The following is a 14,215-nucleotide window of genomic DNA, read 5'->3' on the forward strand; positions in this document are numbered from 1 at the left end:
CTTCTACACGATCCACAACTCCACCAACCATCATGTCACCTGCAAATTTACTAACCCACCCTTCCACTTCCTCATCCTAGTTATTTATAAAGACAAAGCGCAGCTCCCGGAACAACTCCCTGTGGAAAATGACCGGTCACTGATCTCCAGGCAGGATACACTACAGTTACAACCACCCTCACCCTTCTATGGGCAAGCTGATTCTGAATCCACACAGCCAAGTTTCCCAGGGTCCTGACTTTCTGAATGAGCCTACCATGAGGCACCTTGTCAAATTCCTTACTAAAATCCACATACACCACATCCATTGCTCCACCACATCAAGCTCATGCCCCTCAGATCATGTTGACTGTCCCTAAGGTGAAGGGTTAGAATAGTGGAGTAGTTTGATATAAGACCATAAGACATAGCAGAATTAGGCTATTTGGCCCATCAAGTCTGCTCCACCATTCCATCGTGGATGATTTATTAACTCAACCTCATTCTCCTGCCATCTCCAGGTAACCTTTGATGCCCTGACTGATTATGAACCTATCAACCTTGGCTTTAAATAAACCCAATGACATGGCCTACATAACTTCCACAGACTGACCACCTTCTGCTAGCTCTGTAGAACCCTGGTTAGACCACACTTGGAGTATTGCGTTCAGTCGTTCGCCTCATTACAGGAAGACTACGGAAACTTCAGAGAGAGCACAGAGGAGATTTAGGTCCATATGGGTCGACATAACATTGTGGGTGCTGTACTGTTCTTTGTGTATGTTTCTCGGGAGACGCTGATATAAAGTCTATGTGGACAACATCTCCCCAGTAGGACATTTCTATGTTGTAGGCGCTATACAAATGCAGGTGTTAAGACCAACACGTTTCTTTTCCCTTCCAGCTCCGGGGCTCCCGGACGATGCGGAGACCTCTCCGTCGCCACCGGCCACTCGGGAACTGCTGCTACACATACCGGAGGGGTTGGCCGAGGGAGCGGCCGTGGCCGTGGTGGAAGCACCGGGGCCGGGCGTGGAGTGCCGGCTGGAGGCAGGACCGGGCGGCGGCAGCTTCGGGCTGCGGCGGGCATCGGGAAGCAGATTCACGTTGGTGACCCGTAACGTTCTGGACCGGGAACAGCGGGCCGAGTACAACCTGACGCTGGTTACCGAGAACGGCAGCTGGAGCGGGCGCCCTGCCAGCCTCACCATTCGGCTGACAGACGAGAACGACAACCCGCCGGTTTTCCATCAGAGCGCTTACCGGGCGCTGGTGATAGAGAACGAGCCCTCCAACCGCACCATCCTGACGGTGGCGGCGTCGGACCGGGACTCGGGCGCCAACGGGCGAGTCACTTACTCCATCGTGAGCCCGGCGGTGCCGTGGCCACTCGCCGTGCACCCGACCACCGGCGCCATCCACTCGGTGGCGCCGCTCGACTACGAGCGCGCTCAGCACCTGGACCTGGTGGTGGAGGCGCGCGACGGCGGGCACCCGCCCGCGCGCGCTACCGTACCCGTCCGCCTGGATGTGGGCGACCTCAACGACAACAGCCCGATGTTCACGGCGCCGGTGGAGCGTCGGCTGACGGTGGCGGGAGTAGGCGGCGGGTGCGCTAACGGGGAGCCGCCGGGTGGACGGGGCCTGCTGCTGCCGGTCACGGTGGTGAAAGCGGTGGACGCCGACTCCGGTCGCAACGGGGAGCTGGTGTACGAGTTGGTGGCGGAAGAAGGCGACGGGAGCGGCGTCTTCCAGCTGGACAGCGGCGGGGAGCTGCGAGTCAACGTGTGCGGGGTCAGCCACCTGCTGGAACGGGAGTGGCGGGCGACCGTGCGAGTCCATGACCGGGGCACCCCCAGTCGTTCGGCCAGCACTGTCCTGACTATCTCATTCGTGGCGGCGGCGACCAGCGCGAGTCTCGGCCGGCCAGTGTTGACCGGCATCGCCCTGGGCGCCGTTTGCGGGACAATATTGCCAGTGCTGCTGGTGTGGTGGGCGGTTTGCGGTAGGCGGCGGCGACGGAGGGACGGCGGCGCCTACAATTGCCGGCGGGCCGAGACCGACTATCGGCAGCAGCCCCGCCGCCCCGAGCGCCGGATCCAGAAGACCGACATCACTCTGCTGCAGCGTTCCCGCATCGAGCCGACGGAACGCCAGCCGGACGTCCCGTGTCCCGTCCCCAACGGGGAACCGGATCCCCGGCACCGGCAGCTGCTGCGGGAGCTCGTCCGATTGTCCCGGGCCGGTTGCCCCGATGGCTATCTGGAACTGGCCGCCGGCTCTCCGCACGTCCAGGTGAGCGGGTTACTGGACGGTCCTTCCGCCGCCGGTATGATCTCCAGGAACGGGCGTGAGGAGGGAGGTTTACGAACTGTTGGGCTCTTTCCAATATGGTTCAGGGCAGTGCGGGAACAGGTTCAATCGGTCTGTACCACCAACATTCTCTGATAAACTCGTCCCAGTTGCCGGGATTTAGAACACTGCCCTTCCGCACACAACGTTGTGCCGATGTTTGAACCCACTCCAAAATAATCCCAGCGGATTATTAGATTAGATTAGATTCAATTTTATTGTCATTGTGCCGAGTACAGATACAAAGCCAATGAAATGCAGTTAGCATCTGACCAGAAATGCAAAGAATAGTGTTATTTACAAAATAACTGCGAATAAAAAATGCTACAGCGCACAAATATAAAAGTACTGAGACAGTACAATATGGGTGCAATACTGCTTAGCGCTGTGATGTGAGGTTCAGCAGGGTCACAGCCTCAGGGAAGAAGCTCTTCCTGTGCCTGCTGGTGCGGGAGTGGAGGCTCCTGTAGCGCCTACCGGATGGGAGGAGAGTAAAAAGTCCATGGTTAGGGTGAGATGCATACCTGATAATGCTTATTGGCACCCAATTGCCCACCATTGAGAACATCTACCACAAATGCTGCCTGGGCAGGGTGAAAAGCATTATCAAGGATGCATCTCACCCCAACCATGGACTTTTTACTCTCCTCTCATCCAGTAGGCGCCACAGGAGCCTCCGCTCCCGCACCAGCAGGCACAGGAAGAGCTTCTTCCCTGAGACTGTGACCCTGCTGAACCTCACATCACAGCGCTAAGCAGTATTGCACCCATATTGTACTGTCTCAGTACTTTTATATTTGTGTGCTGTACCACTTACTTTTTATTCACAGTTATTTTGTAAATAACACTATTCTTTGCATTTCTGGTTAGATGCTAACTGCATTTCATTGGCTTTGTATCTGTACTTGGCACAATGACAATAAAGTTGAATCTAATCTAATCTAATCTAATCAACCTAACCCTTCTCTCCTACATATCCCCCTATTTTTCTATCATCCATGTGCCTATCTAAGAGTCTCTAATGTTTCTGCCTCTACCACCACCCCTGGCAGCACATTCCACACACCCACCACTCTGTGTAAAAAAAAAAAAAAACACTACCTCTGACATCCCCCCCCACCATACTTTCCTCTAATCACCTTAAAATTATCCCCCCTGGTATTAGCCTATTGTCCGGGGGAGGCGGGGGTGGGGTGAGTCTTTGACTATCTGCTTGATCTATGCCTCTTAACATCTCTACATGTCTATTATGCCACCTCTCCTTCTCCATCGCTCCAAAAAGAGCTCGCTCAAACTTTAGACTTGACGAAACAAGAGGGATTAAAGGAGGAGGGGGTGGTGTTACTAGTCAGGGAAAATGTCATGGCAGTGCTCCATCAGGACAGACTGGAGAACTTCACTAGTGAGGCGATATGGGAAATAAGAAAGTTATGAACACGTTAATGGAGTTATATTGCACACTACCCAACAGTGCTAGCGATTAAGAGGAACAAATTTGTAAAGAGATCGCAGACTGCTATAAGAAACATAAGGTTGTTATAGTAACACATATACAAAATTGCTGGTGAACGCAGCAGGCCAGGCAGCATCTATAGGAAGAAGTACTGTCGATGTTTCGGGCCAAGACCCTTCATCCTGACTGTACTTCCTATAGATGCTGCCTGACCTGCTGCATTCACCAGCATTTTTTGTGTGTGTTGCTTGAATTTCCAGCATCTGCAGATTTCCTCGTGTTCAGGTTGTTATAGTAGGTGATTTTAACTTTCCATATATTGACTGGGAATCCCACACTGTAAAAGAACTAGTTGGGATAGAGTTTGTTAAATGTGTTCAGGAAAGTTTCAGTCATCAGAATGCAGAAGTCCCAATGAGAGAATGTGCGACACTGGATCTCCTATTAGGGAATGAGACAGAGCAAGCGACAGAAGTTTACGCAGGGGAGCACTTTGCATCCAGTGACCCCAATGCCATTAATTTCAAACTAATATGGAAAAAGACAGCTCTGGTCCTGGGTAGAAACTCTAAATTTGAGAAAAGCCAATTTTGATGGTATCAGAAATAATCTGGCAAGTGTGGACAGGCTGTTTTTTTGGCAAAGGTGTACTTGGAAAGTGGGAGGCCTTCAAAAATGAAATTTTGAGAGTGCAAAGCTCATATGTGCCTGTCAGAATAAAAGGTAAAGATAACAAGAGTAGGCAACCTTGGCTTTCAAGAGATATTGAGGCCCTGGTTAAGAGGACAAAGGAGGTACATAGCAGGTACAGGCAGGTAGGATCAAATGAGGTGCTTATGAAGTTATAAGAAATGCAAGAGAATGCTTGAGGGAGAAATCAGGAGGGTTAAAAGAAGGCATGAGGTTGCCCTAGCAGACAAGGTGAAGGAGAATCCTAAAGGATTTTACGGATTGCGAGGGGCAAAATTGGTCCTCTGGAAGATCAAAATGGTGATCCATGTGTGGTGCCAAAACATGGAGCCAGATGAGGGAGATCTTAAATGCATCTCAGGAGATGGATGCTGAGTCTATAGAAATGGCATCGACCTCATGGACCCTGTACAGATTACAGAGGAGGAGATGTTTGCTAACCTGAGGCCAGTCAGGGTGGATAAATCAGGGTGTTATGTACTTGGATTTTCAAAAGGCCTTTGACAAGATGCCAGACATGAGGCTGCTTAGCAAGCTACGAGCCCGTGGTTTTACGGGGAAGTTTCTAGCATGGATAAAGCAGTGGCTGAATGGCAGGAGGCAAAGAATGGGAAGTATACAGGAGAGTGAGGGGATCATCGATTGGAGTTGCAGGGAAGTAGTCACCCCTAAGCTGCAGGAGGTGGGTAGCTGGATGACTGTCTAGAGAAGGAATGGGAAGGTGAGCACCCCCATGGCCATCCCCCTCAATAATACCTTTCGGGATACTATTGCAGGGATGACACTTCAGGAGAATGCCACAGAGACCAGGTTACTGGCACTGAGTATGGGTCTGTGGCGGAGAAGGGAAAGAGGGAGAAGAGGGGAGGGGTAGTGATGGGGGACTCGATAGTGAGAGGAACAGACAGGAAATTCTGTGGACATTAATGGGACACCTGGATGGTATGTTGCCTCCCAGGTGCCAGAGTCGGGGACATCTCGGATCACATCCACAACATTTTGGAGAGGGAGGGAGAGCAGCCGGATGTCTTGGTAGATATTGGTACCAATGACATAGGAAGGAAAAGCAATGAGGTCCTGAAAAGAGAATTTAGACAGCTAGGTAGAAAGCTGAGAAGCAGGACCTCCCGGGTAGTACTTTCTGTATTGTTTCCTGTGCCATGCGCCAGTGAGGGTAGAAACAGAATAATTTAACAGATAAATGCATGTCTGAGAAGCTGTTGCAGGGGGCAGGGCTTCAGGTTCTTGAATCATTGGGATCTCTTCTGAGTGAGGCTTGGCCTGTACAAAAATGGCAGGTTGCACCTGAACCTGAGGGGGACCAATATTCTTGCTGGGAGGTTTTTTGGAGCTGTTGGGGGGTTTAAACTAATGTGGCAGGTGGATGGGAGCCGGGGTGAAGGGACTCAGGCTAGGACAGATGATAAATAAGCAAGGATAGCATGCAGTCAGACTATCAGGAAGGGCAGGCAGATGATAGGACAAAATTGCAGCCAGCAGGGTGAGTATCAGTCATTAGGAATGCAGAATCAAAAAGGGTAGCAAATACAGCACTCAAAATGTTATATCTCAATGCACAGAGTATAAGGAATAAGGTGGATGATCTTGTTGCACTATTATAGATTGTTGGATATGACATTGTGGCCATCACTGAATTGTGGCTGAAGGATGGTTGTAGTTGGGAGCTGAATATCCAAGTTTACACGTTGTAACAGAGGGATAGGAAGGTAGGCAGAGAGGGTGGTGTGGCTCTGCTGGTAAAGAATGGCATCAGATCATTAGAAAGTTGTGACATAGGATCGGAAGATGTTGAATCCTTGTGGGTTGAGTGAAGAAACTGCAAGGGTAAAAGGACCTTGTAACAGTCATATACACGCCTCCCAACAGTAGGTGGGATGTGTACTGCAGATTACAATGGGAAATAGAAAAGGTGTGTCAAAAGGGGATTGTTATGGTAGTCATGAGAGATTTTAACATGCAGGTCGATTAGGAAAATCAGGTTGGTAATGGATCTCAAGAGAATGAATTTGTTGAATGCCTATGAGATGGCTTTTTAGAACAGTTTATCATTGAGCCTATTAGGAGATCAGCTATACTCGTTTGGGTGTTATATAATGAACTGGAAGTGATTAGGGAGCTTAAGGTTAACGAACTCTTAGACGGCAGTGATCACAATGTGATTGAGTTCAACTTAAAATTTGAGAGGTACATAATAAAGTCTGACGAGGCAGTATTTCAATGGAGTAAAGGAAAGTAATGTTGACCATGGTAAATTGGAAGGAAGTGCTGGCAGGGATGACAGTAGAGCAGCAATAGATGATTTTCTGGGAAAAATGAGGAAGATGTAGGATAGATGTATCCCAAAAGCAAAGAAATCCTCAAATGGGAAAGTACTACAACCATGACTGAAAGAGGTAGCGGTCGAGATTGTGGAGGCAGTAATGATCTTTCAAGAATCATTGGACTCCGGCATAGTGCCAGAGGACTGGAAAATTGCAAATGTCACTCCACTCTTTAAGAAAGGAGAAAGGCAGCAGAAAGGCTAGTTAGCCTGACCTCAGTGGCTGGGAAGATGTTTTAGTCAATTGTTATGGATAAGGTTATGAAGTACTTTGTGATTCAGGACAAGATAGGACAAAGTCAGCATGGTTTCCTTATGGGAAAATCTTGCCTGATGAACCTGTTGGAATTCTTTGAGGAGACTACAATTTGGAGATGAGGAGGAATTTCTTTAGCTAGAGAGTGGAGTGGTGGATCTGTGGAACTTGTTGCCACAGGGAGCTGTGGAGGCTAAGTCGTTATGTATATTTAAGGCAGAGGTTGACAGATTTTTGACTGGTTGGGGCATGAAGGGATATTTGAATTGAATTTATTTAAATCTTGCATCCATCCCACAAAATAAGGGAGTAAGAATCTTTGTGTTATGACTGTGTTGCAATGTACAGAAATACGAGTTTAAAAATCTATAATTGCTTGTAGAAAGAAGTTGTCCTGTAGCCTGTTGGTCCTGGCTTTAAAGCCATGGTATCATTTGCCAGACAGAAGCAGCTACAACAGTTTATGGTTGGGTGATTGGTGTCCCCGATAATCTTCCAGCCCTTCTTTCTGCATCTGCTGCTGTAAATGTCCTCAATGGAGGGAAGTTCACATCCACAGATGCGCTGGGCTGTCCGTACCACTCTCTGCAATGCCCAGCGATCAAGGTTGGTGCAGTTCCCATACCAGGTGGTGATAGAGCCAGTCAGGATGCTCTCAATGGCGCCCTGTAGAAGGTCTTGAGGATCTGGGGGCTCATGCTGAACTTTTTCAGTCGCCTGAGATGGAAGAGATGCTGTGTGCTTTTTTGCCACACAGCCGGTGTGTACAGTCTAGGTGAGATCTTTGGTGATGTGTATACCGAGGAACTTGAAGCTATTTACCCTCTCAACTGCAGGCCCATTGCTGTTGATCAGGGCGAGTCTGTCTCTGTTCCTCCTGTACCCCACAATCAGCTCTTTCGTTTTTTGGACATTGATGGAGAGGTGGTTATCTTGGCACCACTGCCAAGGTGTCAACCTCTATTCTGTAGGCTGACTCATTACTGCTAGAAATAAGGCTGATCAAAGTTGTGTCATCTGCGAATTTGATCAGCAGATTGGGGCTGTGTGTGACAGCACAGTTGTGAGATACAGGGCGAACACAGGAGATTGGGGCTGAGGGGAAAATTGGATCAGCCAGTATGAAATGGTAGGTCTTGTCTAACCAATTTTGTAGAACTTTTTGGGGAAATTAGCAGGGAAGTGGATGAAGGCAAGACAGTGGATGTTGTCTACATGGATTTCAGTAAGGCATTTGATAAGGTCCTCAATGGGAGGTTGGTCAAGAAAGTTCAGTCGCTTGGCATTCAGGATGGTGTAGTAAATTGGATTAGACATTGGCTTTGTGGAAGAAGCCAGACAGTGGTAGTTGAGTGTTGCCTTTCTGACTGGAGGCCTGTGTCATGTGATGTGCCGCAGGGATTGGTGCTGTGTCTGTTGTTGTTTGTCATCTGTATCAGTGATCTGGATGATAATGTGATTAATTGGATCAGCAGATTTATATTAGATTAGTTTATGAGGACCAGAGTTTTAACTCATGGCCCGTATCCCTCTAAACTGTTCCTATCCCTGTACCTGTCCATTAAATGTTATTAATGTACCTGCCTCAACCATTTTGTCTGGCAGCTCGTGGCAGCCTGTTCCATACTTGGACCACCCTCTGAGTGAAAAGATTGTTATTAGATCTCTTCCCTCTCACATTAAACTTCTGCTGTCTTGTGTTTGAGTCCCTGACCCCTGGAAAAACGCTGTGTGCATTCACCCTATCTGTGCCCCTCATGTTTTATACACCTCTATAGGGAAAACTCTGATTGCAAACCTCCACTGTTTGTGGCTATTCCCACTCACAGGGAAGGCTTCGAGAGTAAATGCTGATGAAAACTCTGGAGCTGAAGTGCCTAGTGCAGTCCTACATTGAGTTCAAGACTGATTGTCAACTCCTGCAATGCTGCTGGTGCCAAACTGTATCGGTCTCTGCCATTTCTTTGGATTCAGCAGCTGGGTGACGACAGCTTGTTCTCCATATTGTGTGCCCTGGCTTGTGTATCGACTTCACAGCTAGGGTGCAACATCCATGGTCAGTTCCAGCCACTAGAAGGTCAATCCCTCATTTCCCACGCTCCAATGAATAAAGGCCCAACCTCTCTCCGTAACTCAGTCCCTCAAGTCCTGGCAATATCCTCAAAAATCTCCTCTGCACTCTTTCCAGCTTTTTGGCATGTTTTCCTACAGCAGGCTGACCAGAACTGAACTCCATATTGCAAATGTGGCCCCACCAATGGTTAGAGTTCTACAGCTGGGAAACTGGGCCTGCAGTCCACTGTGGCAATGCTAGCCATCTGGTACCCATCACGTAACCATCCCAACTAACCATCTGCTGGGGGAATTCAGCAGGTCTAGCCGTATCTGATGGAGTCCAGCAGGGGAAGGAATGATTGATGTTTTAGGTTGACACCCTGCATCAGGACACACATCCTCAACTCCATCCCATAGGTGCTGCTAGACCTGCCAGGTTCTTCCAGCAGATCCCATCCCTTGTGCCTCCAAGTCCCGATCTGTCCCCTGCCGGCCTGCCTGTCCTCGGCCTCCTCCACTGTGAAGGCTGAGGCCACGAAACACAAACTAGAGTAGCTAACTGCCTCTCATATTCCTCTGGGTCATCTATAACCCAACAACATGAATACTGAATTCTCCAATTTCTGGTAACCTGTTCCATCTAGAATCAGAGTCATAGAGCACTACAGCACAGAAATAGGCCCTTTGGCCCATCAAGTCTATGCCAGACCATTAATCTGCCTTGTCCCATTGATCTGCACCTCGATCATAGTCCTCCATTCCCTCCTATCCATGTACCAATCCAAATTTCTCTTAGATGTTGCAATCGAACCTGCATCCACCAATTGTGCTGGTAGTTCATTCCACCCTCTGAGTGAAGAAGTTCCCCCTGGGGTTCCCCTTAAACATTTCACCTTTCACCCTTCTGGAGAAATGCTGCTCCTGTCTGTACCTTTTCTCTCTCCTCCTGATTAACCCTGATCCTCCTCCCCCGGGGCTTTCCAACCTGGGGCCCGTGGCATAACCTCTGCCCTACACCCACTCCAGCCCCTGTCACCTTGTTTCTTTCCCCTCCCCACCCCCTCCATCTGTCCATCACCCACACACTGAATCAAGGAACTCACTCCCCAAAAGCACAGTGGGGGCGGTTTCACCAGCAGGACAGCTGCGGCTTACATGGAGTCTTTGTTAGTTCCTGTGAAAACAATGACAATATAAAAGGAAAGTGGGGTTGAGAGGAATAATAAATCTGCCATGATGGAATGGCAGAGCAGACTTGATGGGTTGAATGGCCTAATTCTGCTCCTTTGTCTGCTGGTCCTATACATGTAAGTTCTCCATGTAAATGTAATGGCCATTTCTGTCTATGTCACTCTTTCCCTCAGTGAGTTCCAAACCCTTGGCTTCTATCCTGCTGTGATAAGACTATTGAACGCTTTTCATAATCTATCCATCTAGGAACAGGCCCTTCCAGCACGACAAGCCGCACAACTACTAAACCCCAGCCTAATCACAGGGCAATTTACAATGACTAGTTAACCTACTAACCAGCATCCATCATCAGAGATTCCCACCACCCAGGACACGCTCTCTTCTCACTGCTGCCATAAGGAAGATGATACAGGAGTCTCGAGACTCACATCACCAGGCTCAGGAACAATTATAACCTCCCAACCATCAGGCTCCTGAACCAGAGGGGATAGCTTCACTCAACTTCACTCGCCCCATCAATCAACTGTTCCCACTCTTTATCTCATGTTCTTGATATCTATTGTTTATTTTGTTTACTATTATTATTTCTTTCTGTTTGTATTTGCAGAGTTTGTTCTCTTTTGCACATTGCATGAGCACCTGGTTGATGCGGTCTTTCATTGATTCTGTTATGGTTATTATCCTGTGATAGATTTATTGGGCATGCCCACAAGAAAACAAATCTCAGAGTTGTACATGGTGACATATATGTAGTTTGGTAATAAACTTGCTTTGAGCTTTGAAGTTGGACTGTGGGAGGAAACCGGAGCACCTGGAGGCAACCCACCCTCTTACAGGAAGGGCAGACAGCATTGCCATTGAGCTCCAAACCCTGATGCTTGATCTGTAATTGCTGCGTACAAACCATGGTCCCCTAAGTACGATAAGACAGACTCGCAACCTGAATCCACCTCATTGTGATACTTGTACCTTATTGTCTGCCTGCACTGCACTTTCTCTGTAACCGTGACACTTCGTTCTGCACTTGTCCTTGTCCCTTGTTCTACCTCAATGCACCGAGTAATGAAATAATCCATGGTCGGTATACAGAACAAAGCTTTCCACTGTACCTCGGTCAGTGTGACAATTTACCAGAATACCCTCTGGGTGAACACTGTTCAGCTGACCTCTCCTAGAATCCATTCACCAATTACACTCAGTCTTGTTCACGACTCTGCAATAACCTAGAGTCTGGTGTGCCACAGTAATACAGCGGATAGCGCGAAGCTGTTACAGCTCAGGAGGGTCGGGTTTGGAGTTCAATTCTGTCGCTGTCTGTAAGGAGTTTGTACGCTCCCCCCGTGACTGTGTGGGTTTCCTCCGGGTGCTCCGGTTTCCTCCCACAGTCCAAAGATGCACAGTGAATTGGTCATTGTAAATTGTCCCATGATTAGGCTTGGGTTGCTGGGCAGTGCGGCTCGAAGGGCCAGAAGAGCCTGTTCGGAGCTGTATCTCTAAATAAATTAGTTAATTCATATAAAAATTAGATTAATTCATTTTGGGAGGACCTTTGAAAGGAGAGCGATGGCCCAGTGAACCCTGACACAAATCCTGATGGAGGGTCTCGGCCTAAAATATCGACTGTTTATTCCTCTCCATGGATGCTGCCTGACCTGCTGCGTTCCCCCAGCATTCTGTGTGTGTTGCTGTCAGATTTCCAGCATCTGCAGAATCTCATATGTTTACAGATTTTCCTTTCTGTTCTACAGCAAATCTCCCAGCTGCTCTCCCTTTTGCATCAGGGACAGTTCCAGGCCAGGCCAAACTTTCGCGGAAATAAATATTTAAAAAACTACAGGTAAGTTCTTGGATCTGAGGAAGGTTAAAGGAAGTTTGAGATGGATGGTGTGTTATTCACTGGAACATTGGAGAATGAGGTGACCTTACAGAAGTATAGAAAATCATCAGGATGAATGCACAGTTTGATAGGGTAGTTCATTTTAAAATATTTTAAAAGATAAAGTTTTTAAAGATTGGATTTATTTGCTTTTAAGATTAACATTTAAATTTGTAAGATTAGCTTTACTTGTCATGTACATCAAAAAATGCAGTGAAATACTTTGTTTTCATCAACAGGCCTGGGGGCAGCCTGCAAGTGTCACCATGGTCTGGCACCAACATAGCATGTCCGCAAGTTACTAACAATAACTAATCCATGTGCCTGGAGTGTGGGAGGAAATGGGAGCACCCAGAGGAAGCCCATGTGGGCATGGGGGAAGTGTATAAACTCCTTACGGACAGCAGCAGTCAGTGATGTCTGACACTGCAAAGTGCTGTGCTAACTCCTAAACTACCAGGGTGGTTAAGAAGGTCTTCATTAGACAGGGAACTGGATTCAAGAGTCACGAGATAATGTTGCAGCTTTACAAAACTCTGGTTACACCACACTTGGAGTGTCGTGTTTGGTCCTGGTTGCCTCATTACAGGAAGGATTTGAAGCTTTAGAGCGAGTACAGAGGAGATTTACCAGGATGCTGCCTGAATTAGAGTGCATGTCTTATGAGGAGAGGTTGAGTGAGCTGGGGCTTTTCTGTTTAGAGAGAAGGAGGATGAGGGCTGACTTGGTAGAGGTGCAGAAGATGATAAGAGGCATAGATCAGGGGAACAGACAAAGACTTTTTCCCAGGGTGGAAATGGCTAATACGAAGGGGCATAATTTTAAGGTGATTGGAGGAAAGTATAGAGGAGATGTCACAGGTAGATTTTTACGCAGAGAATGGTGGGTGTGTGGAATCCACTGCCAAAGTTGGAGGCAGAGGCAGATACATTAGGGACATTTAAGAGTCTTTTCGATAGGCACATGGATGATAGAAAAATGGAGGGCTATGTGGAAGGAAGGGTTAGATTGATCTTAGAGGTTAAAAGATCGGCACAACATCATGGGCTGAAGGATCTGTACTATGTTGTAGTGATCTATGTTCTGTTTATTTAGAGGTACAGCCTAATCACAGGACAATTTACAATAACCTATTAGTCTACCAATTGGACTGAAAACCAGAGCACCGTACCCGGAGGAAGAACTCATAAACTCCTTGTAGATAGCGGCAGGAATGAACTCTGAGGCCCCAAGCTGTAACTGTGGTGCCTGAATATTCTTTTTCCCAGGGTTGGAGAATCAAGAACCAGAGGGCTCCCCACCCCCATCACGCTCCCCCCACCATGGTCTCCTCCCCAGCACGACCCCACCACACTCTGTGCCCCACCATGCCCCAGTATATTTCCTCCACCCCCGTAAGGTGGTGCGTTGTGACTGTTGATCTTGAGAGTGTATCCCCCCTGCAGGGCGGCAACGCCTGAAGCAGACAGAGGCAGCCTCAAGGACAGCGGGCAGGGAGAGAGCGAGGAAGGGGAGAGCGACAGCGATGGAGGAAGGACATCGCCCATCGACCAGCTGCTGGAGGACGGGCTGACTGAGCTGCTGGCCGGCGGGAGCTGGACGTCACCGACAGGTGAGAGACATATCTGTCCCACTCCGAGTGGGGAGAAGGGAGCCACAGTACGTCTGGCTGAGCGTCTTTGTGACAGGGTGGTGGTGCCGAGGGAGCAGGTCTCTGTATCTGACCTTATCATCTTTTGTTTCTTTGTTTTAAAGATAAATCTATTAACACATCAAAAATCACATTACATGAAATTTTAATGTGATTATTTATGATTTTGTTTTTCATTTTTTAGACATTTTATGATTTTATTCCCTGAACATAGGAAAATCATTGGAGATTTGGAGGTATATAAAATTAAGAGGGGTAAATGCTAGTGGGGTTTTTCCACAGGGTTATGGGTTAAGGGTGAAGGGTGAATTATTTAAGGGGAACCTGAGGGGAAATTCTTCACTCAGAGGGTGGGATGAGTGTTGAACGAG

General features: G+C 48.1%; 1 protein-coding gene across 1 annotated transcript in view; it reads left to right on the forward strand.

Annotated features, from left to right (window-relative positions):
* The window catches only part of pcdh12 (protocadherin 12), a 36,277-nt gene that overhangs the window by 12,840 nt on the left and 9,222 nt on the right, over positions 1–14,215 (forward strand). The window contains exons 2-4 of the mRNA XM_072264118.1: positions 884–2,274; positions 12,066–12,154; positions 13,639–13,805. Coding sequence (XP_072120219.1) covers positions 884–2,274; positions 12,066–12,154; positions 13,639–13,805 — 1,647 coding nt within the window. The remainder of the gene's footprint in view (positions 1–883; positions 2,275–12,065; positions 12,155–13,638; positions 13,806–14,215) is intronic.

Source organism: Mobula birostris, chromosome 7 (genome assembly GCF_030028105.1).
Source record: "Mobula birostris isolate sMobBir1 chromosome 7, sMobBir1.hap1, whole genome shotgun sequence".
Lineage (NCBI taxonomy): Eukaryota > Metazoa > Chordata > Chondrichthyes > Myliobatiformes > Myliobatidae > Mobula > Mobula birostris.